This window comes from Prionailurus viverrinus, chromosome D4 (assembly GCF_022837055.1).
Source record: "Prionailurus viverrinus isolate Anna chromosome D4, UM_Priviv_1.0, whole genome shotgun sequence".
NCBI classification, from domain to species: Eukaryota; Metazoa; Chordata; class Mammalia; order Carnivora; family Felidae; genus Prionailurus; species Prionailurus viverrinus.
The window spans coordinates 27759544-27784682 of record NC_062573.1 but is presented as its reverse complement, the minus strand read 5'-3'; the positions used below and the strand labels follow the sequence as shown (position 1 = coordinate 27784682).

Below are 25139 nucleotides of genomic sequence, written 5' to 3'. Positions count from 1 at the left end.
GGATGTGAACAGTATTTGAGCTTCGATTGTCTTGCTCCTGGGAAAATGTCAAGGTTAACACTGAGGGGACACAGACGCTGCAAGGTAATCTTCAGGGTGGAAACTTTTTTACAAGGCAGGAGGCAGGCCAGGAGCTCTGAGAAAGAGCTGTGGGAATTGATTCCAGCAGGTTAAGACCCTACTCTCATTAAGATCAACTGAACTTTAGCTCTTATCTGAGCTGGAGGAAAGAGCTTCAACTGCAGGGCCTCTTGTGTACAAAGCAAAAACCGTGGCAGTGGAGAACGTGGGTTTTATGCCTGTGTGGTCAGCGGCTTAGAAGTAATTTATGAATGAGTCAACGCTAACACAGACCCTCATCGGTGAACGCTGACCAGTGGGAGAGCCCTTACACAACTCACACATAACTGTCCTTTAGAAAGACTTCACACTTTGCTAACCAAAAAGTTAGCAAGAAGCTTCACAGGGCTTTCTCAGAGCCACAGAAATGGTTCCCGACGCACACAGTCAACTGGCTTATATCTCCTCTCCATTCCTTTCCAGTGAGGAAGAGGAGGCTCGCAGACTTGACTGGGCCCATCATCCCCAAGGTCCGAAGTGGTGTCTAATGTGTGAAGGGGACGACCATGCCTTTGAACTGCACACATTCTACTGATAATCTGTGCTCTGCAGTGGAAACCAGAAGGCAAAGTGCCGGCACAAAACCCTTTCGTGGTTCAGTTCTTTATGCACTAAGGTTTTTAGGTTAACTAGTGGTTGTAGTTGAAAATTTTATAAACTATGGTTAATGTGAAGTTTTCCTTTAGTCACAGAAGTTCAGTCTGGTTATTATTTAAAAACTAAGAAGACCCCAAACCAACAGATCTTACTGAAGACGTTCTAGCATGGGACTTAAGCCCGGGAGCCCAATTTCAGGGGCTCACTGCGTGGTGTTTCAGGTGTGTTTAGAATGTGTAACGCACAAACAGCACGCTCTTCCACATGGTTGAAAAGCATTATAAAATACTTTATTATGAATTTGATCTTAGGCATTTAGTGAACAGATCATCGTTATTAATCCTCCTTTAAATTTTAAGAACCTCAAGATTAAAGTTGCCCAATTGATCAGTGGGTCAGGAAGCACAATGTTGCCCCCATGAAAGAGCGATTGAAGGCCACAGAGCTCTGCCATGATTCAAAGAACGTGAGGTTCCTTTTGCTGGATATGAGGAAATGATTGAAAAGCCAGTGAAATTTCAAGTTGCAAAAGCCATCCTTTCTTCACCAATCCCAGGCAGCAAACATTTCCCTGAGTGTTCTTTAGGAACATCTGGGATTTATTTCCCATTTAATATTGGAATCAGAAATAATGTTTTCCTTACTCAGTGTCAACCTCAACGATGTGAAAACCTATGGCCAAATACTTGAAAACACCTTTCTGTATTGCACAGTGGGCCAATGGCTTCTGGGAGGCAAAACAATAGGGAAATTTCTAGTCCATTACGGCCATAGTTAAAGACTTCAACCATGTGTCACATCACCACTGATCTCGTCTGTCAATTAAGCCTCTGAAGGCCAATGGTGAAGAAAATCCAGATATTAAAGAATTAGGAAACCCTGGCCAAACCATCCCAAGACGATTATTCTGTAAATGTAATATTGGTGTTTCTGCCAGATCCCTTTTTCACATCATGTGCATCTCTTGGGACGCAGCAAAAATGTTAAGCCACAATGCCCTTGTGCCTTTTAATATACCACAGTGCCAGTTAAACTAGCATTTCTGTTGCTCGGGAGTTATTTTCATGAGTGATTCAGCAAATCTTATGACAAAGGACAGCCCAAATAGCTGACGAGCACAGACTAAGCTGCAGAGCACCGAGCGGAGGCTATTGACGAAAAAGGCAAAGTCTTGCACACTGAACTGTGATGATGTGGACGGTACAGGGTAACCAGAGGTGGAGCCAGGGCCTCACCGCTAAGGGAGAGTGTCTACTGAGGCGGCAGGTGGGCCCAGGAGTGGCACCATGCTGCAGGGATGGCCCTTCCCACTAGGCTTCTCCTTGAAACACAACTGCAGCTGTATTCTGCGTCACTGGAAACTGCGATATAAGATTAAATCTGTTGGTCTATGGATGGTTGCGTATGTATTTCTTGCGACTAGGGTGACAGGGACACGTGCCTGACGTGTTGGCCAGAAGGCTGGGAAACTACCATGGCAAAGCAGAACGACCTCCCTCAAAATGTGTCTTCTGTCCCAAGGTGTTCATCTAAAAACTGCCCAAATGTCAGCGTCCTCGAACTAATTTGAATCTTCCAAAAAGAATACTTAAAGCTAAGCGTGTGGGTATTGGGGGGAGCACTCTCACAAAAACCAAATCAATAAAAAAATGAAGGTGAGCCACATCTTTAAGACCATCTGCTCCATCAGATGAGCTATTAGTTTAGACTAGGGAATGGCAATTTTTTTTCTATAAAGGGCCAGATGGCAAATATTGTCAGTCTTGCACACCACGAGGTCTCTGTTATAACTTAATTCTGCCATAGATCATGTGTAAATGAATGGGTGTGGCTACTGCAATAAAACTTTATTTACAAAAAAGCAGGAAGCAAGACAAATGCCATAGTCTGCAAATCCTGACTTAGCCTCTCAGGCTGCCAGAGAGGAGATGAGGTCAGAGGTGGTGGATGGTAGGTGACCTGAGTGGCCTGCTTCCAAGGAGTCCACCTCCAGGGCTATAGCTTTCACGCTTCTGCCACCAGGGTGGACAAGTCTGCTGACAAGCCCAATGACTACTACCAGCCTGCTGCATGGCACAGAGAGGGCATGACCTGGTCACCAGGCTCAAGGCTCTCTCCCCCAGCAGCTTTGGGATCCCACAACTCTTTTTTCTGTGCTCTGGCATCTTCTTTTTTTTTTTTTTTTAATATGTATTTATTTTTGAGAGAGCGTGAGCTGGGGAGGGGCAGAGAGAGAGGGAGACACAGAATCCGAAGCAGGCTCCAGGCTCTGAGCTGTCAGCACAGAGCCCAACACAGGGCTCAAACCCGAAAACCGCAAGATCATGGCCTAAGCCGAAGTCGGACGCTCAACTGAGCCACCCAGGCGCCCCTCTGTCATCTTCTGAGTCAGATGTTTCAGGTAAGCGGGCAGAACCCAACTCCCTCTTTCCTCCCCCCACTGAAGTTTAGGTGGCCAACATGGTACCCAGTTTATGATGCTGGCGTTCCCTGTTTCTCTGTTGCCGCAGCTTTGATGTTCTCCAGCGTATGGTCACTGTGAACCTAGCTCTGCGAAGGCCTAGGGAAATGCTGATGGTGCCACTCGCGTAAGCACGGCCCATCCTCACCAGCGCAAGGCCTTGGCTCTGAGCTGGTGGGGAGTCAGTCACACCTGCTGTGGCAGCTCACTGGGTATGCGTGGCCGTCGGGCTGTACACTCACATTCCTCTTTAAAGCTGCTCTGGGTGGGACTTGAAGCCAGCCCGCTCCCTTTGTCCTGACACGTGACACAACAGGCTGTGAATCCTTGTCGTTGGCAAGCAGGGCAGGTCAAGATGAGCTGGCGGCACTGGGGAGTCGAGCAGAGTTTATATTGGTCCCATGGGGCTCCACAATATGAACATTCTGGGGAAGAGAGAAAAGCCCTAGTTATAAACACACACATATACACGTGTATACATGTAGACAGGTGCTTCTCCAATTCCTAAATATAACTCTTAGCACATCAGCTAATATATCCTGTTGGGCCTGGGAAGGTTTTAGAAGTTTCCCGTCTTCTCCCAAAAAATGCTTCTTCACCCCCACTTTTTTTTGGGGGGGGGGGAGGGGGTAGGTTCACCTGGGAATTGTCTTCCTGATTCCAACATTCGGTGACTCACTTTCTTCTTTTTCCCACTTAGAAAACATGTAATATTGTTTCTCTCTTTATTCCAAAGCTGGCCAACTACCCCATGGTTCAATGGTCTTTTTCTCTTTTTAGGTCATTCCCTTTATCGTGGGAAACAACACACATGAGTACAGATGATCCCACATCTGTATTCAGCTTCCTCCCACCTCTATATCCACGGCCCTGCTCCCCAGGCCTGAGGTTCTGTTGCTGTTGCCAGTGGACACCTGACCACCTGATTCCTAAAACCCCCATTATCTATTTTCTCAGCCTGTTTTTCCCTGCTGACTTCCTGTTACCATGAACAACATCACCATTCTTCAAGTGTCCTTAACTAGTTTATCTAAGCCACCTTCGGGCCTTCTCTCTTGCCTTCACACTCACATGCAAGTACCCATCATACCCTGCCAACGTTTCCTCAGTAACATTCCTCAAATCCACTATTTCTACTTACTTATAATTTATACTCCATCTAGCTCCAAAACAGATCTCAAGTAGCTTTCAATAAGACACACAAATATAAAAGACTGTTAAAATTAATTAAAAGATCAAGAAGAAAGGGGAGAGGACAATCACACTCAAATCTTATTCATTATCTGGGTGGTAATTCACGATCACAGGAGTTCTAGCAAATTACGACAGTCACTAGGGTTGTCTGCCCATGACCTTTCCGGTTCAAAATAATGGCATCGGGGGGCACGAGCCATTTTTCTTAAGGATTATTTCCATCCTCCTTTTACTGACTGTCCTCATTGGGTACCACACATCGGTGAGGACTCAAAACTACAGTCAAACCACAGGCTTCCTGAGCTCACACCTTCCTGTGGCCACCCCTGCCTTGGCTGTGGGTTCAGCTCCTACCTCGGAATGCCCCACCCACCACTCAAAAGTACCTCACCTACCACATGTGTCTATAGACCATCTAAAATGGAGGTTCTTTAAATAAAATACATTACAAGGAAACGAATTATATAGAAATATAAAATATCAAAACATCATCAAAAATCTGTATAGTAACATATTAACACATGAAATAAGACAGTGAGGGCCTAATACTTCCATTTTGAGACAATGACGAACATAAATGCTATTTGGGGATGTCTGCAGCCACTATAATATATGAAAATACTGTGGTTTCTGTTGATGACAGAGTCACTGGTGTATCTAATATTACTGATTTGTTGCTTACATTACAGTCAAAGTGCTACGTGTAGTGCGGGGTTGCAAAAATAAAGATATAATTATTTTCCCATCCAAATTCACAGAACCCCTAAATTTTATATCTCATCTCCTGGTGAAGACCCTTGATTCAGCCTATTGGTTCAACCCCCAGCATGCAGGCAAAGCAAGTGGCACCACCCCTAATGTAAAGGACTTGCCTAAGCAGTAAACAGGAAGTCAAGAGGGCAGTACAGGCCTCCTGATTCCTGGTCCACGGTTCTGTCTGCTCCACTACTGCATCTCCAACTCTAATGGGAAATGGTCATACTACATTACTTCTTCTCCGTATTTTCTTCTTCACGTAACCAGTACTGGCCTGCCTTCCAGAATGCTTCATACAGAGTATGCCTGACCATAAATTTAGGTTCCAGGCTGTGCCAACCTACCTGACACTATATCACTGTTGTAGGATAAGGCATAACGCTCATCAAAAACAAACAACTTCCCTTTGTAGAAACCATCAGGAAACTCCTCCAGGTACTTGTGGATGCCACCCTTGAGCTGGAACACTTCCTTGCATACTCCCTACGTGAGGAAAAACAAGAAGAAATTTGAGGAGACAGAGACGAGTAAGAAGCTCCACAGGAGACTGGCAGGTGATGACAGCAGTCAGGGCCTTCCACTAGATCCTGGGAAGCCCGGCTATTTTTGCTGTCCCCTAAATATAGAAGGACACCTGTCGGGACATGTAATGTGAATTTGCTCTTCTCAGGATCAAGCATAAGGATTAGGAAAAGGGAGATGTTCACTAATCTTTCCCTTTTGTACCTGATGAGTGTCTAAGACTGTTAAGTGCTTCCACATCTTGAGATTTAAGAACTTCAGATCTTGTACTTACTAACTCTATTCTGGAACCATACAAGGGAAAAATAAATCCCTGGCTGGCTGAGGGTGACAGAGGGAATGAAGGTGGGGAGTGGAAGGCTCACTACATGCTGTTGGTAGAACCTTCTTCATCTCCACACCTGCAGTGACTCCAAGGGTGTTAACTCACCTTGGCTTTGAGGTAGGCTGAACCCCGCTCACAACGGATACCCCCAGTGCAATACATCAGCACCTTCTTCTCTCTGAAAAGTTCTAGATTTTTGTCAATGTAGCTAGGGAAGTAACTGAATTTCCTGATGTCTGGGGCTAAACAGCCCTGGAATCGCCCCTACAACATAGGAGAAGCAGAAGGAAAATTATCAGAAAAACATACCTGGTAAGAACAAAGGTTCTTTCTGTGTCAGCCCCACTCAGAGCCCCCCTTTGGAAGGCACCACTTACTAGCTGCTGTTTCTCATCCTACACTCTGACCTTTCAACTTCAAGATCTGGAACTCAGAAATAAGCCTGGTGGGCTATTGGTCACCTTACCAGAGTCCTCAGAAAACTGCAAAGGCTGCCCAAAGCAAACTATAGGATCCTTGACCTATATCAAGGGTAGGTACATGGGAGCCAAAAAGTACATTATGTGCCAAGATGTCTTTTAATTCCTACTTTCTTAGACTTTCGCACCAGATCCTGAGTTCAAAGGCTGGGGTTTTCTCTGAAGCTTCTAGCAGTCAGGGGAGATCTATGTGACTTGGGCACAGGCAGGCATAAACAGCAGCACCTCGGGAAACATGCCATGATGTGGGTAGGGGAAGGCCTACCATTTCACTGAACTCAATTCTGGTTTTACTTACTATTTTGCTTTCATAGAAGTTTCTGCAGTCCAGGAGGATAGTATCACTTTGTTCTTTATTTGTCTGAGACAAAAACTTTTCTACTTCTTTATGAAATTCACCTGGAGATAAATGGACTCCTAAAACCAAACCAAAAATCTACTTAAGACAAAAACAAAACTCAAAACCCAATCACAATTGGCCCACCCTGATAACTCACATGTTATTCCGTTTCCTTCCACCCAAACCTTTACTCATAATTGCAATTATATCTCAAAATAACACTACTTGATGACCATAATGAAACAGTTTAGTAACTCCAGATATCCTCCTTTTTCTTCCTCCAAAGATAAGTGGTATGGAGACCTGGAGGTTTAGAAATGATTAGTCAAAGAATTTTCCATTCTCTTGGTCTAACCCAGTGATAAAAGCCAGACAGTGGGGATCTAAATTGCTAAGTGGGTTTGCTGGTCCATTATACGGCCAATGTTCTATTTTCACTGTATGTGGAGGAGCCTGGGCATGTATGTGCCTGACTATAGGCTTTTGACTATAACAAAGGTGAGCCCAAGTTCAAGGCGAAGAATCTTGACAGGCAGCTACGAGTATACATTTGTGGAATAAAGTGGGCTATTCTTCAAAAATACAAAAGGGTAAGAAGAATGTGTGTAAGTCTGTGTGCATGAGGAAAAGAGAGGGTGGGAAGGGCTGACAGCAGCAGTGACACAAGAAAGCAGGGCAGGAGACAGAAAAGGAGGGAAGAGCTAAAGCATGCAGGAGAGAAAGGAGATGAAGAAAATAAGTAAAATCCAAGGAGACTAAAAAGAGAGAACCTCGGTCTGGTGGGGCCCTCTGCCTTCTTGACTCTGCAGAACAGAAATATTCCCGTATCTTAGGGGGTCCAGACGTCCCCTGATTGTGAGGGACTTTGGGGGAATTTGGCAGCGCGGACTAACCACACCTTACAGACAGGGACTCTGGGGATGGCAGTCACCACACCTGGTGGATCCTGATGGCACCAAGGGAGCCTCATTCTGTTTAAGGGTGAACCCCAACAACCACCCGAAACTGCTAAGTACTCAGGTGGGGCTAGAGGCCCCCAGGCATGGCCAAGGAATCTGGATTCCTACCTGCCGAACCTATGGCTATGAGAATGTAATGAAGCCAGAATTGATTTTTTATTATCAAGTGATTACAGGTCACCAAAACGGGGGTGAAAGGGAGCTTCACAACTGTGATGAGAAGCACGGAAATCTACTACGACTTCTACGACTTCGACTTCTACTTACTCCCTGCTGCTGCTCTACTGGCCGTGCGAAGGCCTGACTGGCCAGGGACTCCGATGGACATGTTTAAACGAGATGCCTCCAAACAGCATGGCCCAAAAGAAAGCAGCACAGCACTGCCTGGAGCCGGAGCCCACTCTCCCCTAACCTCCCAACAACGTCCTGTAGCACCAAGAAAGAGCTCCTTACTCATCCCACTAAGGTAGGGACATGGTGCACACATGGCCCTTTCGGGCCCTTCTCTCTTCATGCATGAGTCTCTTTCCCTCATGCTGTATCCTACTCCTATTTCCCTCTGACTTAACCCTTAGCATTCTTTTAAATACCTCCATATTAGAAAGCGAATGCAGACAACCAGACCTTTGTGCTTCCTGATGAAACAGGACAATGCTACCTGGCAGGCAGTCTTGGGGGAAAAAAAGGAAAGAAAGAAAAAAGGAAATCAAATCTGAATCTGACCAAGTCTCTAGATCTGAGGCATGTAACAGAGTAGCCACTAGCCACATGGGGATATCGGGGCCTTGAAAGGTAGCCTGAGATGTGCTATAATAAGAGTGACATAGATCTAGGATTTCAAGTACTTAGTAAGCAAAAAAAGGTAAAAGATCTATCTCATTAGTGATTTTTTACATTCATTACACATTGAAGTATTTTGGCTACACTGCATTAAAGCCTATTTATTAAAATGAATTTCACTTGTTTCCTTTTACTTTTAAAATGTGGTGACTAAAAAAAAACACCATAAAATTACCTATGTGCTTCACATTAGTTCTATCAGACAGCACTGTTGTAACTATCAATCTATAGGAAAATAGAGGACAGAGGAGATACAGTCAGCTTTAGCCAGATGGTGGGAAACTACAGACAAAATGACCTGGTTCCTTCAAAAAAACAAACTGCATGGGGAAAAGAAACAAAGATGGGGGCAAATGTGCAAGCTAAAAGAGACTTAAAGGGACATAGGGATCCACCACAATGAGTGGACCTTACTTGAATCTTAACAGAAACGAACTTGAAAAATTATGCGATCACCACAGGTACAATTTCTTCAAATACACCAACATGCAATTCTGGAAAACAGCAAGCCCCTTTTCTTTGCTGGTCTAGCCAATTTTAAGAACTAGCCAGATATTTGATAATATTAAGGAATTACTATAAAAAAGGTTTTATTTAGATGTAATAATGGTTTTACAGTTATTTATTTAAAAAAATTTTATCTTTTAGAGGTCTCTACTGAAATATTTGTAAATGAAATGACATTGGGATTCCCTTCAAAATAATCCAGGATGGGACAAGGGGGCAGGGTATAGAAGAAAGTTGGCAATGAATCAGTAATTGCTGAAGCTGTATGACAGGTACACGGGAGTTCACTATACTATTTTCTCTACTTTTTTTTAATGTTCGATCATTTTCATAGTAAAAAGCAAAACAAAAACAAAAACCCACCAAATAAATGTCTTTCAACCATCTATGGTAACAATAGGGAGGAAGGGGAAGAGAACATTCTAGAGCACCTGCAAACCAACTGCTTTGGATTTGAAAGCTACTTGCTTCCTGAAGCAGAAAGCCTGTTATTCAGTTGATGAACTATTTACAAATAATAATTACACTCTTCCCAGATTGCTATCTTTGGAAAGAGAAAATAAGTTCTTGCCAAACCGTCATCAAGAAGAATAAGACGGGGCATTCTAATGGGTGTGTCTTCAATTACCATAGCACCAAAGAGAAGACCAGTTTAAGCACTGGATGACCCACACGCTAGCTACCCTACAGCTGTTTTTTTTTTTTTTTTTAAGCATAATTAATATACAGTGTCATATTAACTTCAGGTATACAATATAGTGATTCAACAATTCGATACATTTCTCAGTGCTCATCAAGATAAGTGTACTCTTAATCCCCTTTATCTATTTCATCCATCTCCTGCCCACCTTCCCTCTGGCAAGCACCAATTTGCTATCTAAGACTCTGTTTTTTGTCTCTTTTTTCTTCGTTTTGTTTCTTACATTCCATACCCCCAAAGCCATTTTAAAGAGTGGATTGCTGATCAGAGTGTCTAATTTCCACATGTGTTTCTATATTAAGTTTTGTCCCTGTGAAGAAGAACAAAATTTTTCTTCTAAAAGCAAGCATACCAGGCTTCTTGTAGGAGATCTTATTGGGACTGATCCCCATGGGCACAATTTCTTCAAATACACCAACACGCAATTCTGGAAAACAGCAAGCCCCTCCTTTGCTGGTCTAGCCAATAAGAAACAAAACAGAATACAGTCTTACTCTCCCATCTCCAGATATAAGCCAAGTGCCAAATACAAGAATTATATCTGTTTTGTAATAATAGCTGAAGTCTTAAGAAACTTCAAAGTAAGAATTAATGTTTTAATGGGAAGGGAATTGAGGGCTTAAAATGTTTCAGATAATTCACCTCTAATAAATATTTATTGCATACCTTCCATGAACAGAAATGTTAAATTGCAAAGGTGTTTCTATGGCTATAAGCATTTAACTATAAAACCAAAATACTTTCAGCATGTAAGATTACATCCTAGCTTTTGCTCTGGAGGAGCGACCCCTCTCCTACCATCACCAGCACTAACACTAGTAAGGTAGTCCCCACCACCTTTATCACCTACTGTGACAAAGTGTAAGGTCACTCAAAGGAGCTCAGGTCGCTCAAACAAAGGAGCTCAGCCATGAGAGCAACAGCTTTGTCCCCCATGTGGTATGAAGTACTGATCTTGTAATTCCAGGTTGACTAAAAAGTAGTGATGCCCTGAAACAGCCAGGTGGTCCCTCAAGCGAGCAAACACATCTACGTTTTAGAGTTAGACCGTGCAAACTGTAATGTCCTTATTCGATAAGAAAGGAGATTAAGGGCATTCACTTGCCCCAGATCACATGGCGACTACACAAAGAAGTGGAATGAGCATGCTCCTTTGACTGCACCGCCTCGCAACCTAATGGGGAAAAAGGCTGCTGACTTCTCCACACTGATCTCCGCTTCAGAGCCTAGAGAGGGAAGAGGCACTGAGGCAGAAGCAAATGGCTCAAAATCCATTTTATTTTCAATTTCTCTTACCTTAAAATCATCCTTACACATATAATCCTTAAACAATGGGCAGGAAAGCATGGCTTCCACATAGAGTCTGGTGGCCAGTTTGCTTCCACCAACTGTCCCATTGATTCCTTCTGTAGCAATTCGAACCTGGGACACAAGACGGTGAGAGAAAGGGAATGCAGCCTGTTCTTAGCTTAGTTTAAATCTTCCCGGGGCAGAATAGGCTTGTGTGTGTCAGTGAGTTTAAGGGGAAAAGCAGAGACACAACAAAAGTGTTAACCACACAAAGATACTTGTAGTTTTCTAAAATGGCACTGCCCACAGTTTAGATGAGGTACTCAATAGATGTGCGCTGAAGAAGAGAATGCAATGAGTGAAACTTCTGGAAAGCCCCATTTGCTACAAAGCCCCAGTTGTCCAATGCCCAAAGAAATAAATTTTGAGCTTAACCTAAATCCAGGTCAGAAGATCTAAGATCAAGACTCATCTTTGCCACTTACTTGCTTTGTGGCCCTGAGAAAATTAACTTACTTCTCTGGACCTCAATTTCTTCATCTTCATAAAAAGGAGGTAAGAGAGAAGCAACAATGAAGACAACTGCTGAGGAGATATTTCCCAAGTCCAAAAACAGAGCACGGCTGAGAGCTAGGAGGGCATGTGAGTACACCCCTGCACACCGCTGCAAACCCACCCAGTGGAACACAAGGTCCACAAGGGGTGTGTGTGTTTTGTCCACTGCTGCATCGCCAGTGCTTAGAACAGTGCCTGCCGAGTAGGTACTCAATTCACATTTGTTGAACAAATGGATGCGTATCCATATCTGAAGCTTTTTGGCTTCTCAAACACTGTATTCTCTTTAAAATGCTTCGCTGGTTAGGGGACATTCGAACCTGGATTCAGGCCCCTGCCTTAAGAGGCAATGCTCTGGGGACGCTGCCAAGTTAATTGTCTTGGAACTACAAAACCCTTCGGATGAGTTTAAGGATGCATCATCTTTAGAAGGAGCTGAGCTCTCTGGAGAAAAGCGCTAGAGAGAACGTAGACCACTCTGGTATCATGGTACTCTACGGAGAGAGAGGTCATTTAATTCAAGGTCCTAGATTGTTACTACCATTTAGAGAACAATGATACCTACCAATGCATGAGAATTTGAAAAATTTACAAGGCTGCCCTTTTTCAGGCCCCAGAGGAAATACCGTCACCTCCCTCGATCCAGTTCTTTAGGGCATGTATATAAATGGGATTCATTTCATAAGCCAATGCCAACTCACTAGTAGTGGCTAGCCAGAGTTCCATGATGAGCATTCTGGATCCTTGACAAAGAGAATTACAATCCGCTAAAACCTGCTCTGGGCATGGGAGAGGAAAGCAGAAAGAATATGCCATCTCTGCTGTATAGACCACTATCCCCACAATCAAATTATACTTTTTCAAGGGTCTACATAGAAAATAGAGCTGAACCAGTGGAAGTGTCACGAAATTTACTCTAAAACTATTTCTGACCATGGCAGATAAAGTACATACTTCTACATAACTGTCTTTAGGGTAGACTAGTAGATTCTTTCCTGTTTTCTTTTAATCTCAAAACCCAAATAAAAGACAAGGACACCTAATCCCTGTAAAGCTGGGGCAGAGCAATCTGTTGAGCAATCCAAACTCACGCACTAGACTTTCAATCCCTAAGGCTCCAGAAAAACCTGTGAAGTAGCTCCTTGGTGAGGAAAGCCTTATATCTCAGGAATGGAGAGCAACAGTTAGTATTTATTGAGCACCTACTATGATATAGGAGCTTTATAAGCCTGAAAGGTACATACCATAACTCCCATTTGACAGAAAAGGAGACAGCAGCTCAGAGAAATCAAGTAACTTGCCCAAAGACACAGAGTCAGCAGGTGGTAGATTTGAGATTCGAACCAGATATTTGTTCCAAATCATGTAATTTTTCCCTTCCAAAGCCTCCATTGTGTCCCTTCAAATTTCTTGAGGCAGTAAGGAGTTTATAGCAATAGGAATCAGAAGCTTCTTTCTCGAATTTTCAACTTGTCTTCTTTCCCTACCTAAATGGTAATAATACTCTGCCAAATCTCCCAAAAGCAGAAAACTACCTCAGTAAACTGGGCACGTATCATTGAAGCCTAAAGATTTTAGACTCAGAGCCAGGCAGGTGCTGCCACCTTGTGGATAGGGACCCTCACTGCTAGTTCACTTCAGGCTGGGCCAAGAGTAAAAATCTGCCCCCCAAACAAGGAAAGAGATTGACTTCATATTTTGTACATTCAGGTTCACTGTGAGAACATCCATCTCCCAAGGTGTTCTCAAAGAGAGGTGATAATAAATGTATTCATTCCACAAATATTTACTAAAGATTTTACTATGCGCCAGGAACTGTGCTAGGAATTAGGGATCTAGCAGTTAAAAAAGAGTTCTTGCCCTCTTTGAGTTTACAGACTAAGGGCAATCACAGATATTAAGATAAAAATTACAAACTGACAAATGCTATGAAAAATAACTACAAGATGCTATGTGAGGGTGTACTGGGAAAAATGAATTTAGATTGAAGGTCGAGAAAAGTCTCTTTGAGGAACTATCATTGAAACTGGGAACTGAACATTGAGTAAAAATTTTGCAAGAGAAACTGGGTGTGGAAGAGTCCCTTGAAGACAGTTTGCCGGGAAAAAGGCCCAAAGATGCAAAAAACCTTTGTGGGCTCCAGAAAAACCTGAAAGACCATGTCACTGGAGTATAAGGAGTGAAGAATGACATCAGATAGGCAGAAAAGTTAGGAAGGGGCTAAATCATGCAGGAACCTAAGGGTATATCAAGGATTTGGGTTTTACTCGAAAAGCACTAGACGGCCACTGAGAGATTTTGAGGAGAGCACAGCCATGTTTTATTTACTTTTTAAGACGATGCAGGCTGCAGTGTGGAGAATGGATTAAATGGCAGGCAAGGACAGAAGAACAAGAGTAGATTAAAGGCTACCTCGGGGTGCTTGGGTGGCTCAGCCGGTTAAGGGTCAGACTCTTGATTTAGGCTCAGGTCATAATCTCATGGTTTGTGAGATGAAGCCCCAAGGGGCGGGCTCTGTGTTGACAATGCAGAGCCTGCTTGAGATTCTCTCTCTCCCTGTCTCTCTGCCCCTCCCTTGCTGATGCTTTCTTTCTCTTTCTCTCTCTCTCTCCCCCCTCCGCCCCCGCTCAAAATAAACTAAATAAACATTTTTTTAAAAATTAAAATTAAAAAAAGCTCCTGAAATGGATAAGAGAGGGTAGGGCATGGTCTAAGGTGGTCGAAGGGAGGACAGAAACGAATGGACACAAGGGATATTTTAGAGGTAGAAATGGCAGGATGTGACAATGAACTGAATGAGGTAAAGGAAGCTTCTGGCACCATCTGTTAGAAAACATCAGTGTGGAAAATATCAATGATCAAACAACTGCCTGGGGACTTAAAACGTGTGGGAAAGATTAGGCTTACGATTGTACAATGTCATAACCTGAGGGGATCTCAGAGGGAATTTTAGTTCATTTCCTTTTGAGTTTTAAAAACACATTATCTGTTGGGGAACCTGGGTGGCTCGGTCAGTTGAGCCTCTGACTCAGCTCACGATTTGTGAGTTCAAGCCCCACATTGGGCTCATTCCTGTTGGCATAGAGCCTGCTTCAGATCTTCTGTCCCCCTCTCTCTCTGCTCCTTCCCTGCTTGCACTTTTCCTCTCAAAAATAAATACATCTTCAAAAAATATGTAAAATAATATATTATCTGTCTCTGTCTCTAGTTTTATCTATATACGTGTGTATGTGCATGCACGTATATGTATATGCATATATAAGTCTACGTCTGTATATGCGTGTATACATGTAATCATAAAGAATGTTTCAGAAAATAACAAAAACCATCCACAATCTTATCACGCAGACATAATCATGATTAACATCTGGGTATCTATTACCTTCCATCTTTATATACAAACACTTGTGGTTCTACTACAAATATATATTCATTTCTTTATTCAACGCTCCCCAAATATTTACTGTAATGCTATGCACCAAGCCCTGTTCTAGCACTAAGAATACATCAATTAAGACAAAGTTCCTATCCTCATGAAGCTTTTATTAGGGAGACAGATTGTAACAAATTAAACAAGGATTATACTTTCAGACAATAACAAATTCTTTGAAATTCTCTGAGCAGAAGGTGACAGAAAGTGACAAGGTTTAGAGAGAGGACTACTTTGGATCAGAGTTCTGAGGAGGTTAAGATGTGTGCAGAGATCTGCAGTGGGGAATGAGCCAAGTGACGATCTAGCGGGAAAGCATCCTAGAGGGAAGGGAGCAGCAAATGTCAATACCACAAAATGGTAAAAGACCCTGGCATGTTCTAGAAAAATCAAGAAGGAACTTGGAATCATACCTATATGTATAGTTCTATGAAATTTTTTTCCAGCTAACATATCAAGAACATTTCCTAATGCCAGGGGTCAGCAAATTGTATCTGCTTCTGCATACGGTTTTATCGGAACACAGCCATTTCACATCTTGTACCTATTGTTTAAGGTTGTTTTCATGTTACAGTAGCATGCTTGAGTAGGTGTTGTTTGTTCATTGGTTTGTTTGTTTAGAAAACACATATAGACTTAAAGATCAACAAATTCAATTTTAGGCACTTCTTGAGTACAGACTATAGGAATTTTCTGGCAAGGAATGGCCTATCTAGCAGGAAAGATCATAAAGATTTAAACTTTAGTTCTTAAACAATATACAATGGCTAGACAACTGAAAAGAAATATTGCATAATTAATCCAACTGTATCCTGTTATAATTTCGTCACAATTCCACACACAGTTTTAGGGTTTAATAGAAGCAAGAGTGAGTAGGTTTTGGGCAAAGCCTAAAATACTTACTATTTTGCTTCGTAAGGAAAAGTCTGCTGATTCTTAGTCTACACCATTAAACAGTCATAAACGCCACGTTAATAACTGTTTAGCGGTCTACTTAAAAGCCTAGCAGGATTTCGCAGAACCTAACAGGGAATCCTTTTTGTCGTGAGCATAACCTCTGTAGTGCAAACTGGAGACAAGAGGAGTCCCGTGAAGGGTGCGGTGTTACCTTGCCTGTGAGGCGCAGGTGCTGGCACAGAGCCGTCTGCCAGGCACAGACCCAGGGGGGATCCCCCAGGTCACAGTAGCAGTAATAAAGTAGAACCTCTCCTTCATCACTGCCCTGGCCCCTAGAAGAAGAAAACCACAGGGAGAAGACTTGAGTCACTGGCATAAGGCAGCCACAATTCACAAAGTAGGCCCAGGCAGTATCAGAGGGCAGGCCGCGATGGACCAACTTGTGCCGAACTTTCTCCTACTGTTGTTGGCCTGAGAGAAGCGGCAACTCCGGTCAGTATTTGCTCTGAAGAAAATGTTATCTGCACCCAACTTACTTTACAAAAAGTAAGTTTACTTTGATTTCCTCATTTAGTCATCATACTCATGAGACAGGAATCAATAACCCATTTTACAGAAATTTCTGGCTTAATCCTGTAAGACAGGGTCATATCTGTTTTTGAATCTCTCATTGTACAAAAAGGTTTCACTTCCATTTTTTCATGTAATCTTCTTAACCATGAGAAGGACTATTATTATCCCCACTTTACAGCTGAGTAAACCAAGGCCGATTCCTTCCAGGTGAGAAAGTGACAGAGTGACAGTCAAGACTTGAACAGTCTTCTGACACTAGAATCCATATTCTTCCTACTGCATTGTGCTGTCTCCTACTAACTAGGCATGGGAGCTGGGTGGGTCTCCTATCATCTCTGAGACTGACTTCCTCATCTCTAAAACCGGAGAAGTGAAGTAAACTGCATTTCCCAAAGTGTGCTTGAAGCTGTTCTATGAAATCACATTTTGGAGAAAACCTTGCAGACAACATCTCTCTGAGAATCTCAGGAAAGCCCCTTATCTACTGAAGGCTCTGAAACGTCCTGCAATAAAAAACATTTTAACCTAGTGCTTCCCAAACCTATCTGTCTTTAGCACCTCTTTCCAACACCTGTTAGCATCCTTCAGAGCTGGTGTTGCATAGAACAGATTCCAGAGAATGCTATGGTAGATGGTAATTGAGGTCCCATCCAGCTCTGGAATCTGACACCCTCATCAATACCCTCATCATACTGCAGGGCCTACTCTCTTCTGAAACCTTGTCTATTTTAGAGCCTGTTTTCCTTCCTCTAAACTACTGTAACAAATTATCTGCACCACATAATTTAACTGATAATTAAGTAGCCTGTCTCATCCTCTGCTAAATGTTTCATGTATCCTTTTTTTTTGTTTCTCCCCCTAGAGAGCAAATTCCTTGAGGCACAGGGCCATACAGAAGCAAAGAGGCCATTATTTGTATGCTTGTATGCCATTTTATAGTTCAGCTATTACCATCATTTTGTATAATTCATATAGCAACACTGTGAGGTAAACAGGGCAGGCACCGAGATTACTATTTTAGAGGTGACGACATATAAAGAATTTTAGTGACTAGCTCAACTCTGAGCCCAAGTTCAATTCTCTTTCTCCTTTTCTTGATAAACAAGAGGTATGTGGCACTGAATAGTAATGATAAAAGTATATTAAATTTGGACATTTTCTATTCACCAAATAGTTCAGGAATTGCTTAAAATCAGAAATTTGTCCTCCAGAATTCTGTAATATAATTTTGTGAGTTTTGCAAAGGTAGGATCTAAACTTCTAATCCTGTGCCCCAGTTCTAAAAGTTAACATTCTTTCTGGGGCGCGCCTGGGGAGCTCAGTTGGTTGAGCATCTGACCAGTTCAGGTCATGATCTCACAGTCTGTGAGTTCAAGCCCCGTGTCGGGCTCTGTGCTGACAGCTCAAACCTGGAGCCTGCTTCACATTCTGTGTCTCCCTCTCTCTCTGCCCTGCCCCACTCGCACTGTCTCTTTCTCTCTGTCTCTCTCTCAAAAATAAATAAACATTAAAAAAAATTTTTTTTTTAAGTTAACATCCTTTCTAAAACATGATCAACTGAGTAAACCATATTTGGTAACAAAATATGCTTTGTAAGCTCTGATACTCAAGGTAGAGGAATCATTAACATTTCTGAGCCTTCCAACTTCTCTCTGAAAATACTAATACAATTTTCTGTTCATCACCTCTCCTTCGAAAAGGTAAGATGTATCCTTCCATGAAACCTAGTGAATGCTGCCAGCTACATGGGTATATATCACTGCTTCCATAATACAGAGTATGTGGCTATCAGCCTGGCTTAGACCCATAGAGAAATCCTGTGCCTTAAGGATCTTGCCATTTTAGTAGATAGGTAGTGGTATCTCATTGTGGCTGGAAAAACTGGTAAAATTAAACCAAAAGTACAGAATGGAATTCTTACCTTATCAGCTCATCAGGGCTAAAGCAGCTTACATCAGGGAGCCAAGCGGACACTTCCCTGTTACAGGTCAAGTACCCTTTTAGAGGGTTCCTATCATCTGCAGGCTTAAGGCTCTTTGAGGTGTTCAGTGTCACAGCCAGCTGCTTTAACACGGAAGCAGTCTGGCGGCAGATCTCATCAGCATGTTGTGTTGCCACATGTCTATGGATGCCGATCCGGTCTTTGAACAGCTGTTGACAACATTTCCACCATTTTTCTTTACATTCAAAAGGATGTGCAGGAACTTCTTTGGTTTTGACAAAAAGGGCAAATGCCTGCAATTACATTGCAAATATTCCACGATTAACCTTAGGTGTAAGGCTGGCAGAAGTCTCAGTGAATCCCTGACGTCATCCGTCCACATGGGTTTCTAGGTGTATGTCCCAGGTTTTTTTAGAAGAACTTCTTGATAGAGTTAGTTTTACTTTAAATTTATGCCTCTATCTAAAATTTGCTAGGGACTATTCTTAAAGGAAGAACCTGAATTTCAGATGAATATTAGTACAACATTACAAACAACATTATCAGTCATATCTAAAAAGAAAACGGTCAAGGCAATTATGGAATGTATTTACTATAGAATATCGAGCAGGTAGTTTTAAGTTATATGAGAAAATATTTATGATATAATGTTAAGTGCAAAACAATGGAAAAAATTTGCTTATACAATATAACCTCAACATTTAAAAATTACACTGGAAAAGATTGGAAAGAAATGTTCCAAAATGTTTTGATTTTTTGGAAAATAATTTTGTTGTTTTTATAAAAAATTATTTATATTTATTAAGACTATTAAACAGAAAACTATGGGCATGCCATAATTCTCTTAACCAATTCCTAACTAATGGACATTTGTTTCCAAACTTTGCAATTAGGGCAAGTGGGTGATGCAAATAAGCAATGCTGAGTAAGCATTCCATGCATACATTTTTACACCTCTTTAAACATCTAATTTAAATAAATATCTAAAATAAAACAGAGCCCGACACGAGGCTCAAATCCATGGACGGTGAGATTATGACCTGAGCCGAAGTTGGATGCTTAACCGACTAAGCCACCCAGGCACCCCACGTATTTACATCTATTGCCTATTTTTCTACTGTGGCATGGATTTTCTGTTTTGTAAGCAGTTTTAGTGACCTTTTATTGATCATAGTTATCACAAATCTGTTTCCTAGCTTGTCATTTGTTCTTTAGTTCTGTGGTATTTTTGATGTACAAATAGAGGCTAAATGGGATCTATGATTATCAGCCTCTCAACAACTGTTCCCTCCTAGTCTAATGGGAAGGGAGATACTTATGTGTGTGTGCGTGTGTGCAATGCATTTGGAGACTACTGTAAAGCATCCAAAAACAAGCACTCTGAACATCGATAACAGACACGAAGCGCCACTGTGGGGCCATCCTCTAGCTGTACACAACTGTATCTGGACTGTCTCAGACCGAAGTACCAGGAAGGGTAGCCTGAAATTACACCGCAGGGCATTTTTAGCCTCTTTTGCAGTGAATCCTTCCAGATAGGCAAACAAAAAAAAACAAAAGAGATAGCACGTATGTCAACATATGTGCTTCTTTGTATTAAACTTTGATTTTCAAATCCTATCTGGTCTTTTAAGGCCTTGTGAACAAGGCATTGAGGACCCATCTGCAGTTAGAGCCCCTGTGGGATCTGTTCAAGAGGGAGAGTCAGGCCAGAGCCAGGATGGCAGCTCAGAGGTGGGTGAAGCCTACAGGAAGGCAGGCCCTGGGAGGCCCAGCTTGGCAGGGTGGGTATACTGATTCCATACAGAAGAATATGCAACTAAGGAAATACATTGGGACTAATCAGAGCCAAGTTTCTCACCAAACCTCCTCAAATAGGGAAGTTATAAATATGGGAAAGGGAGAGTTAAGAAAAACTCTTGTGATGCTTGAATGAAAGTGAAGTGCTGGTATGAGCTCATGGTGTAATATTGGGATGGTAGTAAATATAGAAGTATAGGTATAGGTATAGCGCATAAACATATAGACGTTTATGCACTCATCTACATATTTTCCTAGCTTCATACACCAGAGGTCCTGGGAGAAGTAACATTTAGTAGCAATGAGTTTGCTGAGCCTCCAGGTAGTGATTTTTCATTAGAAGCAACCAGAGCTCCTTGAAGAAATGTCTGGTTCCAGGGATGGGGCAGGGAAAATACAAGATGAGTCTGGAACATCTTGTTGAGTCAGAAAGTAAGGAAATGCTCAAAGAATGATGGGAGCAAGTCAAAAGGACATAGATACTAGCTTAAAAGGGCCCCCAGCCAGATCTGAGATGATCTGGGCATCACAATAAATCATGACACAGTGGACTATCACCCAACAAATAAAATGTAAACCTACAGTCCACATGGATACAAACAAATTGGGAGAAAAGAAGGCTCTTCCTTACAGCAAAATGCCAAGTAGTAAATCTAGAAGGAATGAAGCAATTAGAAAATCACCCTTTAGCACCCATCACAGTAACAATTGACTAAGCAAAGAAACACCAATGAATCTAAAATTAGGAGATGACAGTTGGATAAGGAATAGCATAGGTACACAGTCTCAAAGTATTCCCCCTCCCCCCTCAAATACTGACTTCTTAAAAGGGAAAAAAGAATAATTTTATAACAGAGAAATCTGACAGTCACTCCCTTAACCAAGTAACCAAAGTTAACACCACCAGTAATGGGACAAATTGCCATTGTGAACCACCTGATAGACTGTCACCAGATAAACACAGCATTTCTTGTGGGATGGTTTTGTTAATAAAAGCACTAACCTGAATCTAATCATAAGGAAACATGAGTGAAGATCAAATAAAGAGATATTCTACAAAATAACTCATGTAATCTTTAAAAATGTCATGGTCACGATTTCAGGGGAAAAATGAGAAAGTGTTCCAGAATGAAGAATATATAAGATGTGACAGCTCAATGCAACACCCTGGAATGGATCTATAAAGCCATTTGGGACAACTGATGAAACATGAATGGAGCTTGTGTGCAAAGGGGATATGAGGGTCCTCTGTACAATTCTTTCCTCTAAGTCTGAAATTTTTGTAAGATAATATTTGAAAAAACCTTTCTGTACCCTTTGGGTTTCATTTGCAAGGACATCCGTGTGAGATGAGAACAGAGGGGTGACGGATGAGAAGTTATAAGTAGGGACATCTATTCTTCATTGACATGAAGCCAACAAAAGCTAACTGTGGAAGGAAGAAGGACAGCAGACTGGAGGTAAGAAAACTAAGTCTCAGTTGCATGTCCTCTGGTCGTTTTCCTTCCTCTGACCTTCAGCAGGAGGTTTGAGTCAACGATCTCTGAAAAAAGGATAAATGGCATAGAAGAGCAGCATATCAATATCACCTCCCATTATAATCCAATCCCAACTGTCCTTAGTAAGCTTGCATCCATCCTGGGCTGCTGTGTCCCTTCTCCTAACCAAAAGAACTCAGCCAGCTAGATCAGATCAGGAGTCTTAGATGGCAGCTGCCATCTGCCTGTCTGTTCTCCGTTTGACAAGGTCTCCTGGGATCCTGGGATCCTTCCCCTAACTCTAGGTGGGAAAAGGAATTCAGCCCATCTTTCTAGAATCTGTCCTCAAGTACTCAACCATAAGTGTTCCACAACCACACCTTACCTATGATTCTTCTTCGCCTGGCACTGACTTAAGATCACTAATTAATGACCCTAACTATACCTTGCCTTGAGCATGGCAGCAGCCTTGAGTCTCACTAGTCCTCTGTTTCCTGGAGGACAGCCTTGATGAGCTATTAATAGATGCATCTGAACTAACTATACATATGTGATCCTGAAGCATAAACGGCAATGCGGCCATCTTACCTTTTTCTTGGCAAATGAGTATTTCTTTTTCGTACTGACATCCAACTCGGCTTTAAGACTGCTACTGGGATTGATAAGCCTTGTGTCTTTTAAATCTAACTCTGAAAATCTTAAAACACAGGCCTCCAGGTCCTCTTCTTGGTCAGGTGAAGTAAAAGAAGGCATCTGGTTTGGTTGCAGTAGTGGGACAGATTCCTTTCAGTTAACTATCTCCTAGGAAGCAAGGGAAAAACGACAATTTCGGTCGTTGGTTACTACTTGGAGTAAACTTGAAGCTACTCAATCAATCAGGCAAATGAGCATGGGCCCAGCAACCCAAGCCATCCATCCATTCACTCACTTAGTCAATAAATATTTATTTAGCACCTACTCTATGCCAGGCACTGTTCTAGACAATAGGAATAGAGCAGTGAAAGAAATGGAAAAAGTCTCTGCTTTCTTGGAGTTTACATTCCAGTAGGGAGAGACAGAAAGTAAACAAACGATTAAATTTAAAAAGTCAGATAGGAGGGGCCTCTAGGTGGCTCAGTCAGTTAAGCATCTGACTCTTGATTCTGGCTCAAGTCATGATCTCAGGGTTATGAGATGGAGCCCCACGTCCGGCTCTGTGCTGAGCATGGAGCCTGCTTAAGAGTCTCTCTCTCCCTCTTCTTCTGCCTCTCCCCACTACGCCCCTTAAAAAAACAGATAGGAAAACGGTCACGAAAACAAAAACCAGGGTAAGGAGTTAGGAGTGATGGAGGGGCTCTTTAAAACAAAGACTAGGTAAAGTCTTTCTGAGGCAGTAGCATTTGAGCAGAAACCTAAATTAGGGGGCAAGCCCCGCAAACATTTAAGGTACATTATACCCGAAAAGCACCAGCTACAACCAAAATCAACCAAACTGTGTACTAGACTTCAATTACAAACATTTTGTCCTTTTATATCCTTTAATTTTAGAGCTGTCCAAATTCCATTCCTTAGAAGAAATAACAACCAAGAAAGCCCCATTTTAATAAACAGAAGAAATATAAAATATAAAAATCACTCCTGTGGCCAAATCTTGTCAAAATGGACATACTACCAACTACCAGTCAAGCCACCATAATTTCTTCCTTTCTTTTTAAATTTTTTTAAAGTTTACTTTTTGAGAGAGAGAGAGAGCACAAGCAGTGAGGGAGACACAGAATCCGAAGCAGGCTCCAGGCTCTGAGCTGTCAGCATAGAGGCCCACACAGGGCTTGAACTCACGAACTGTGAGATCATGACTTGAGCTGAAGTCCAACGCTTAATCTACTGAGCCACCCAGGCGCCCCAAGCCACTGTCATTTCTTGACCGAATTATTGCAGTAGCCTAACTGCCCACCTCCCCAGTAAGGTAACTAAACAGCAGTCCAAAGGCTTCTCAACATACTCTAATAAAGTCCAAAATCCATCCAAAGCCCCTCTCACCACCTCTCATCTCATCTACTACAATCCCTTTGATCAGTCCTCTGATTGCACTATGTTTGTTCATTACAAAATGGATCCCCAGCACCAAGAAAACAAGGGTTTTCCTTTGTTCACCTCTGCATCATTGGCATGTAGAACACTGCCTGGCATATAGGAGATGCTAAATGTCAACAAACACAATTTATTCGTTGAACGAAATAAAACAGTGATTGGGTAGCCAGGGAAGGCTTCACTCAGGACTTGATGTTTGAGCTAAGACATAAATCACAAGGATCATCCATGCAGATTTAGAAGCAGAGTCTTCAGGCAAAGGAAATAGTATAAATTCCTAAAGTGGAAACAAGCTTACCTTATTAGAGAAACAGGAAGAAAGAATGGATGGAGTATAGTGATGAGAGAGCACAATGCTTTGGGTCAGAGTATAGAGTTTGCAATGCAAAGTAACTGGAGAATTGTAAACAAAGGAGTAACGTGGTCTGATTCAGGATTTGTCTTCAAAGTAGAGGTGGCAAGGTTTACAGATAGACTGTTACGCAGGAAATGAAGGAAAAGAAGGACCCAAGAATGACTCTTACCTACATTTTTGAATTAAGTAGATGGATGGTGCCATTCACTGAAATGGTTAAGACTGACAGAGGAATGGATTAGGACAGAAGAGTCAAACAAGGCAATCAGATGAGTAGGTGCGGCGCTCATCGGAGACGTCAGGGCAGGGGACGTTCACATACACGTATATGGGTACCCAATAACCAATGAAAAAATTACTAGAGCAATCACCCGTTCCTTCCTAAACAACAACCGAGAAGGGCGAGGGGTAAGATGACCGCCCGAGGGTAACCCGGCGGCACTAGGTTCCGGCTCTGGCGGGTCTTCCAGTCCCACGGACCGCAAGCGCGGCGCCGCCCCCCGCCCCCAGCCCGGCCCCACCCCGCGCGCCGGGCCAGGCCGATCGCTCCGCCCAGCTTTCCCCGACGAGGCAAAGGCCCGGAAGTGGGGGTAAAAAGAGCACTCACCCGCCAGTCCTGGTTCTTTCTTATATCTTCATCGAATCTGCTCCGCCTAGGAATCGTCACTGAGCACCGTCCCAAGAACCTCCACCAGCCCCCTCCTGGAGTTTACGAAGGAAGGCACACTGGAGACCTGCCCTCGCCCCGGAAGTCTTCGAGGTTGTTAGCGAAAGGGCCGCCGGGAAGACTCTGCGAGGCCCCAGGGAGGGTCTGAAGTTAAGGCGGGGATTCCAGGGCGTTTTGTGGACCGGCCGCCGCTAGGCTTGGCTTGCGGCCGGCGGCCTCTGGCTGGCTAAAAAGGCGGTGCTTTCCGCGTGGCCCCGGAAGGACTTAAAGCGAAAGGCGGGA

The 25139-nt window shown here is 42.7% G+C and overlaps 2 protein-coding genes across 5 annotated transcripts in view; one reads left to right on the top strand and one right to left on the bottom strand.

Moving 5' to 3' along the window:
- The window catches only part of TMOD1 (tropomodulin 1), an 87544-nt gene extending 85434 nt beyond the window's left edge, over positions 1-2110 (top strand). Inside the window, exon 10 of the mRNA XM_047830114.1 lies at positions 544-2110. Coding sequence (XP_047686070.1) covers positions 544-608 — 65 coding nt within the window. The 3' untranslated portion in view covers positions 609-2110. The remainder of the gene's footprint in view (positions 1-543) is intronic.
- TSTD2 (thiosulfate sulfurtransferase like domain containing 2) lies at positions 986-24932 on the bottom strand. Of its 4 annotated transcripts, none has more exons than XM_047830109.1 (10): positions 24798-24932; positions 22354-22566; positions 18467-18780; positions 16184-16304; positions 11097-11222; positions 10153-10258; positions 6753-6871; positions 6081-6239; positions 5473-5611; positions 986-3603 (listed from the first exon to the last, which is right to left on the bottom strand). In XM_047830109.1, exons 2-10 carry the CDS (start codon positions 22516-22518, stop codon positions 3365-3367), a joined length of 1488 nt encoding a protein of 495 aa, XP_047686065.1. In that variant the 5' UTR covers positions 22519-22566; positions 24798-24932; the 3' UTR covers positions 986-3364. The 4 variants fall into 4 exon arrangements, with proteins under 4 accessions (XP_047686065.1, XP_047686066.1, XP_047686067.1 ...); XM_047830110.1 differs by lacking the exon at positions 24798-24932 and adding an exon at positions 24360-24684; XM_047830111.1 differs by lacking the exon at positions 24798-24932 and adding an exon at positions 24364-24684.
- Between the last annotated feature and the right edge of the window lie 207 nt (positions 24933-25139).

Bases quoted from the DNA above. Each gene is read 5' to 3' on its own strand.
- TSTD2 (XM_047830109.1), bottom strand. From the start codon at position 22,518: ATGCCTTCTTTTACTTCACCTGACCAAGAAGAGGACCTGGAGGCCTGT. The intron at 16,305-18,466 runs GTAAGAATTCCA...TTCTTCTTCTAG, and splicing joins AGCCCTGATGAGCTGATAAG to GGGCCAGGGCAGTGATGAAG. The intron at 6,240-6,752 runs GTAAGTAAAACC...CCTATGTTGTAG, and splicing joins ACTTCTATGAAAGCAAAATA to GGGCGATTCCAGGGCTGTTT.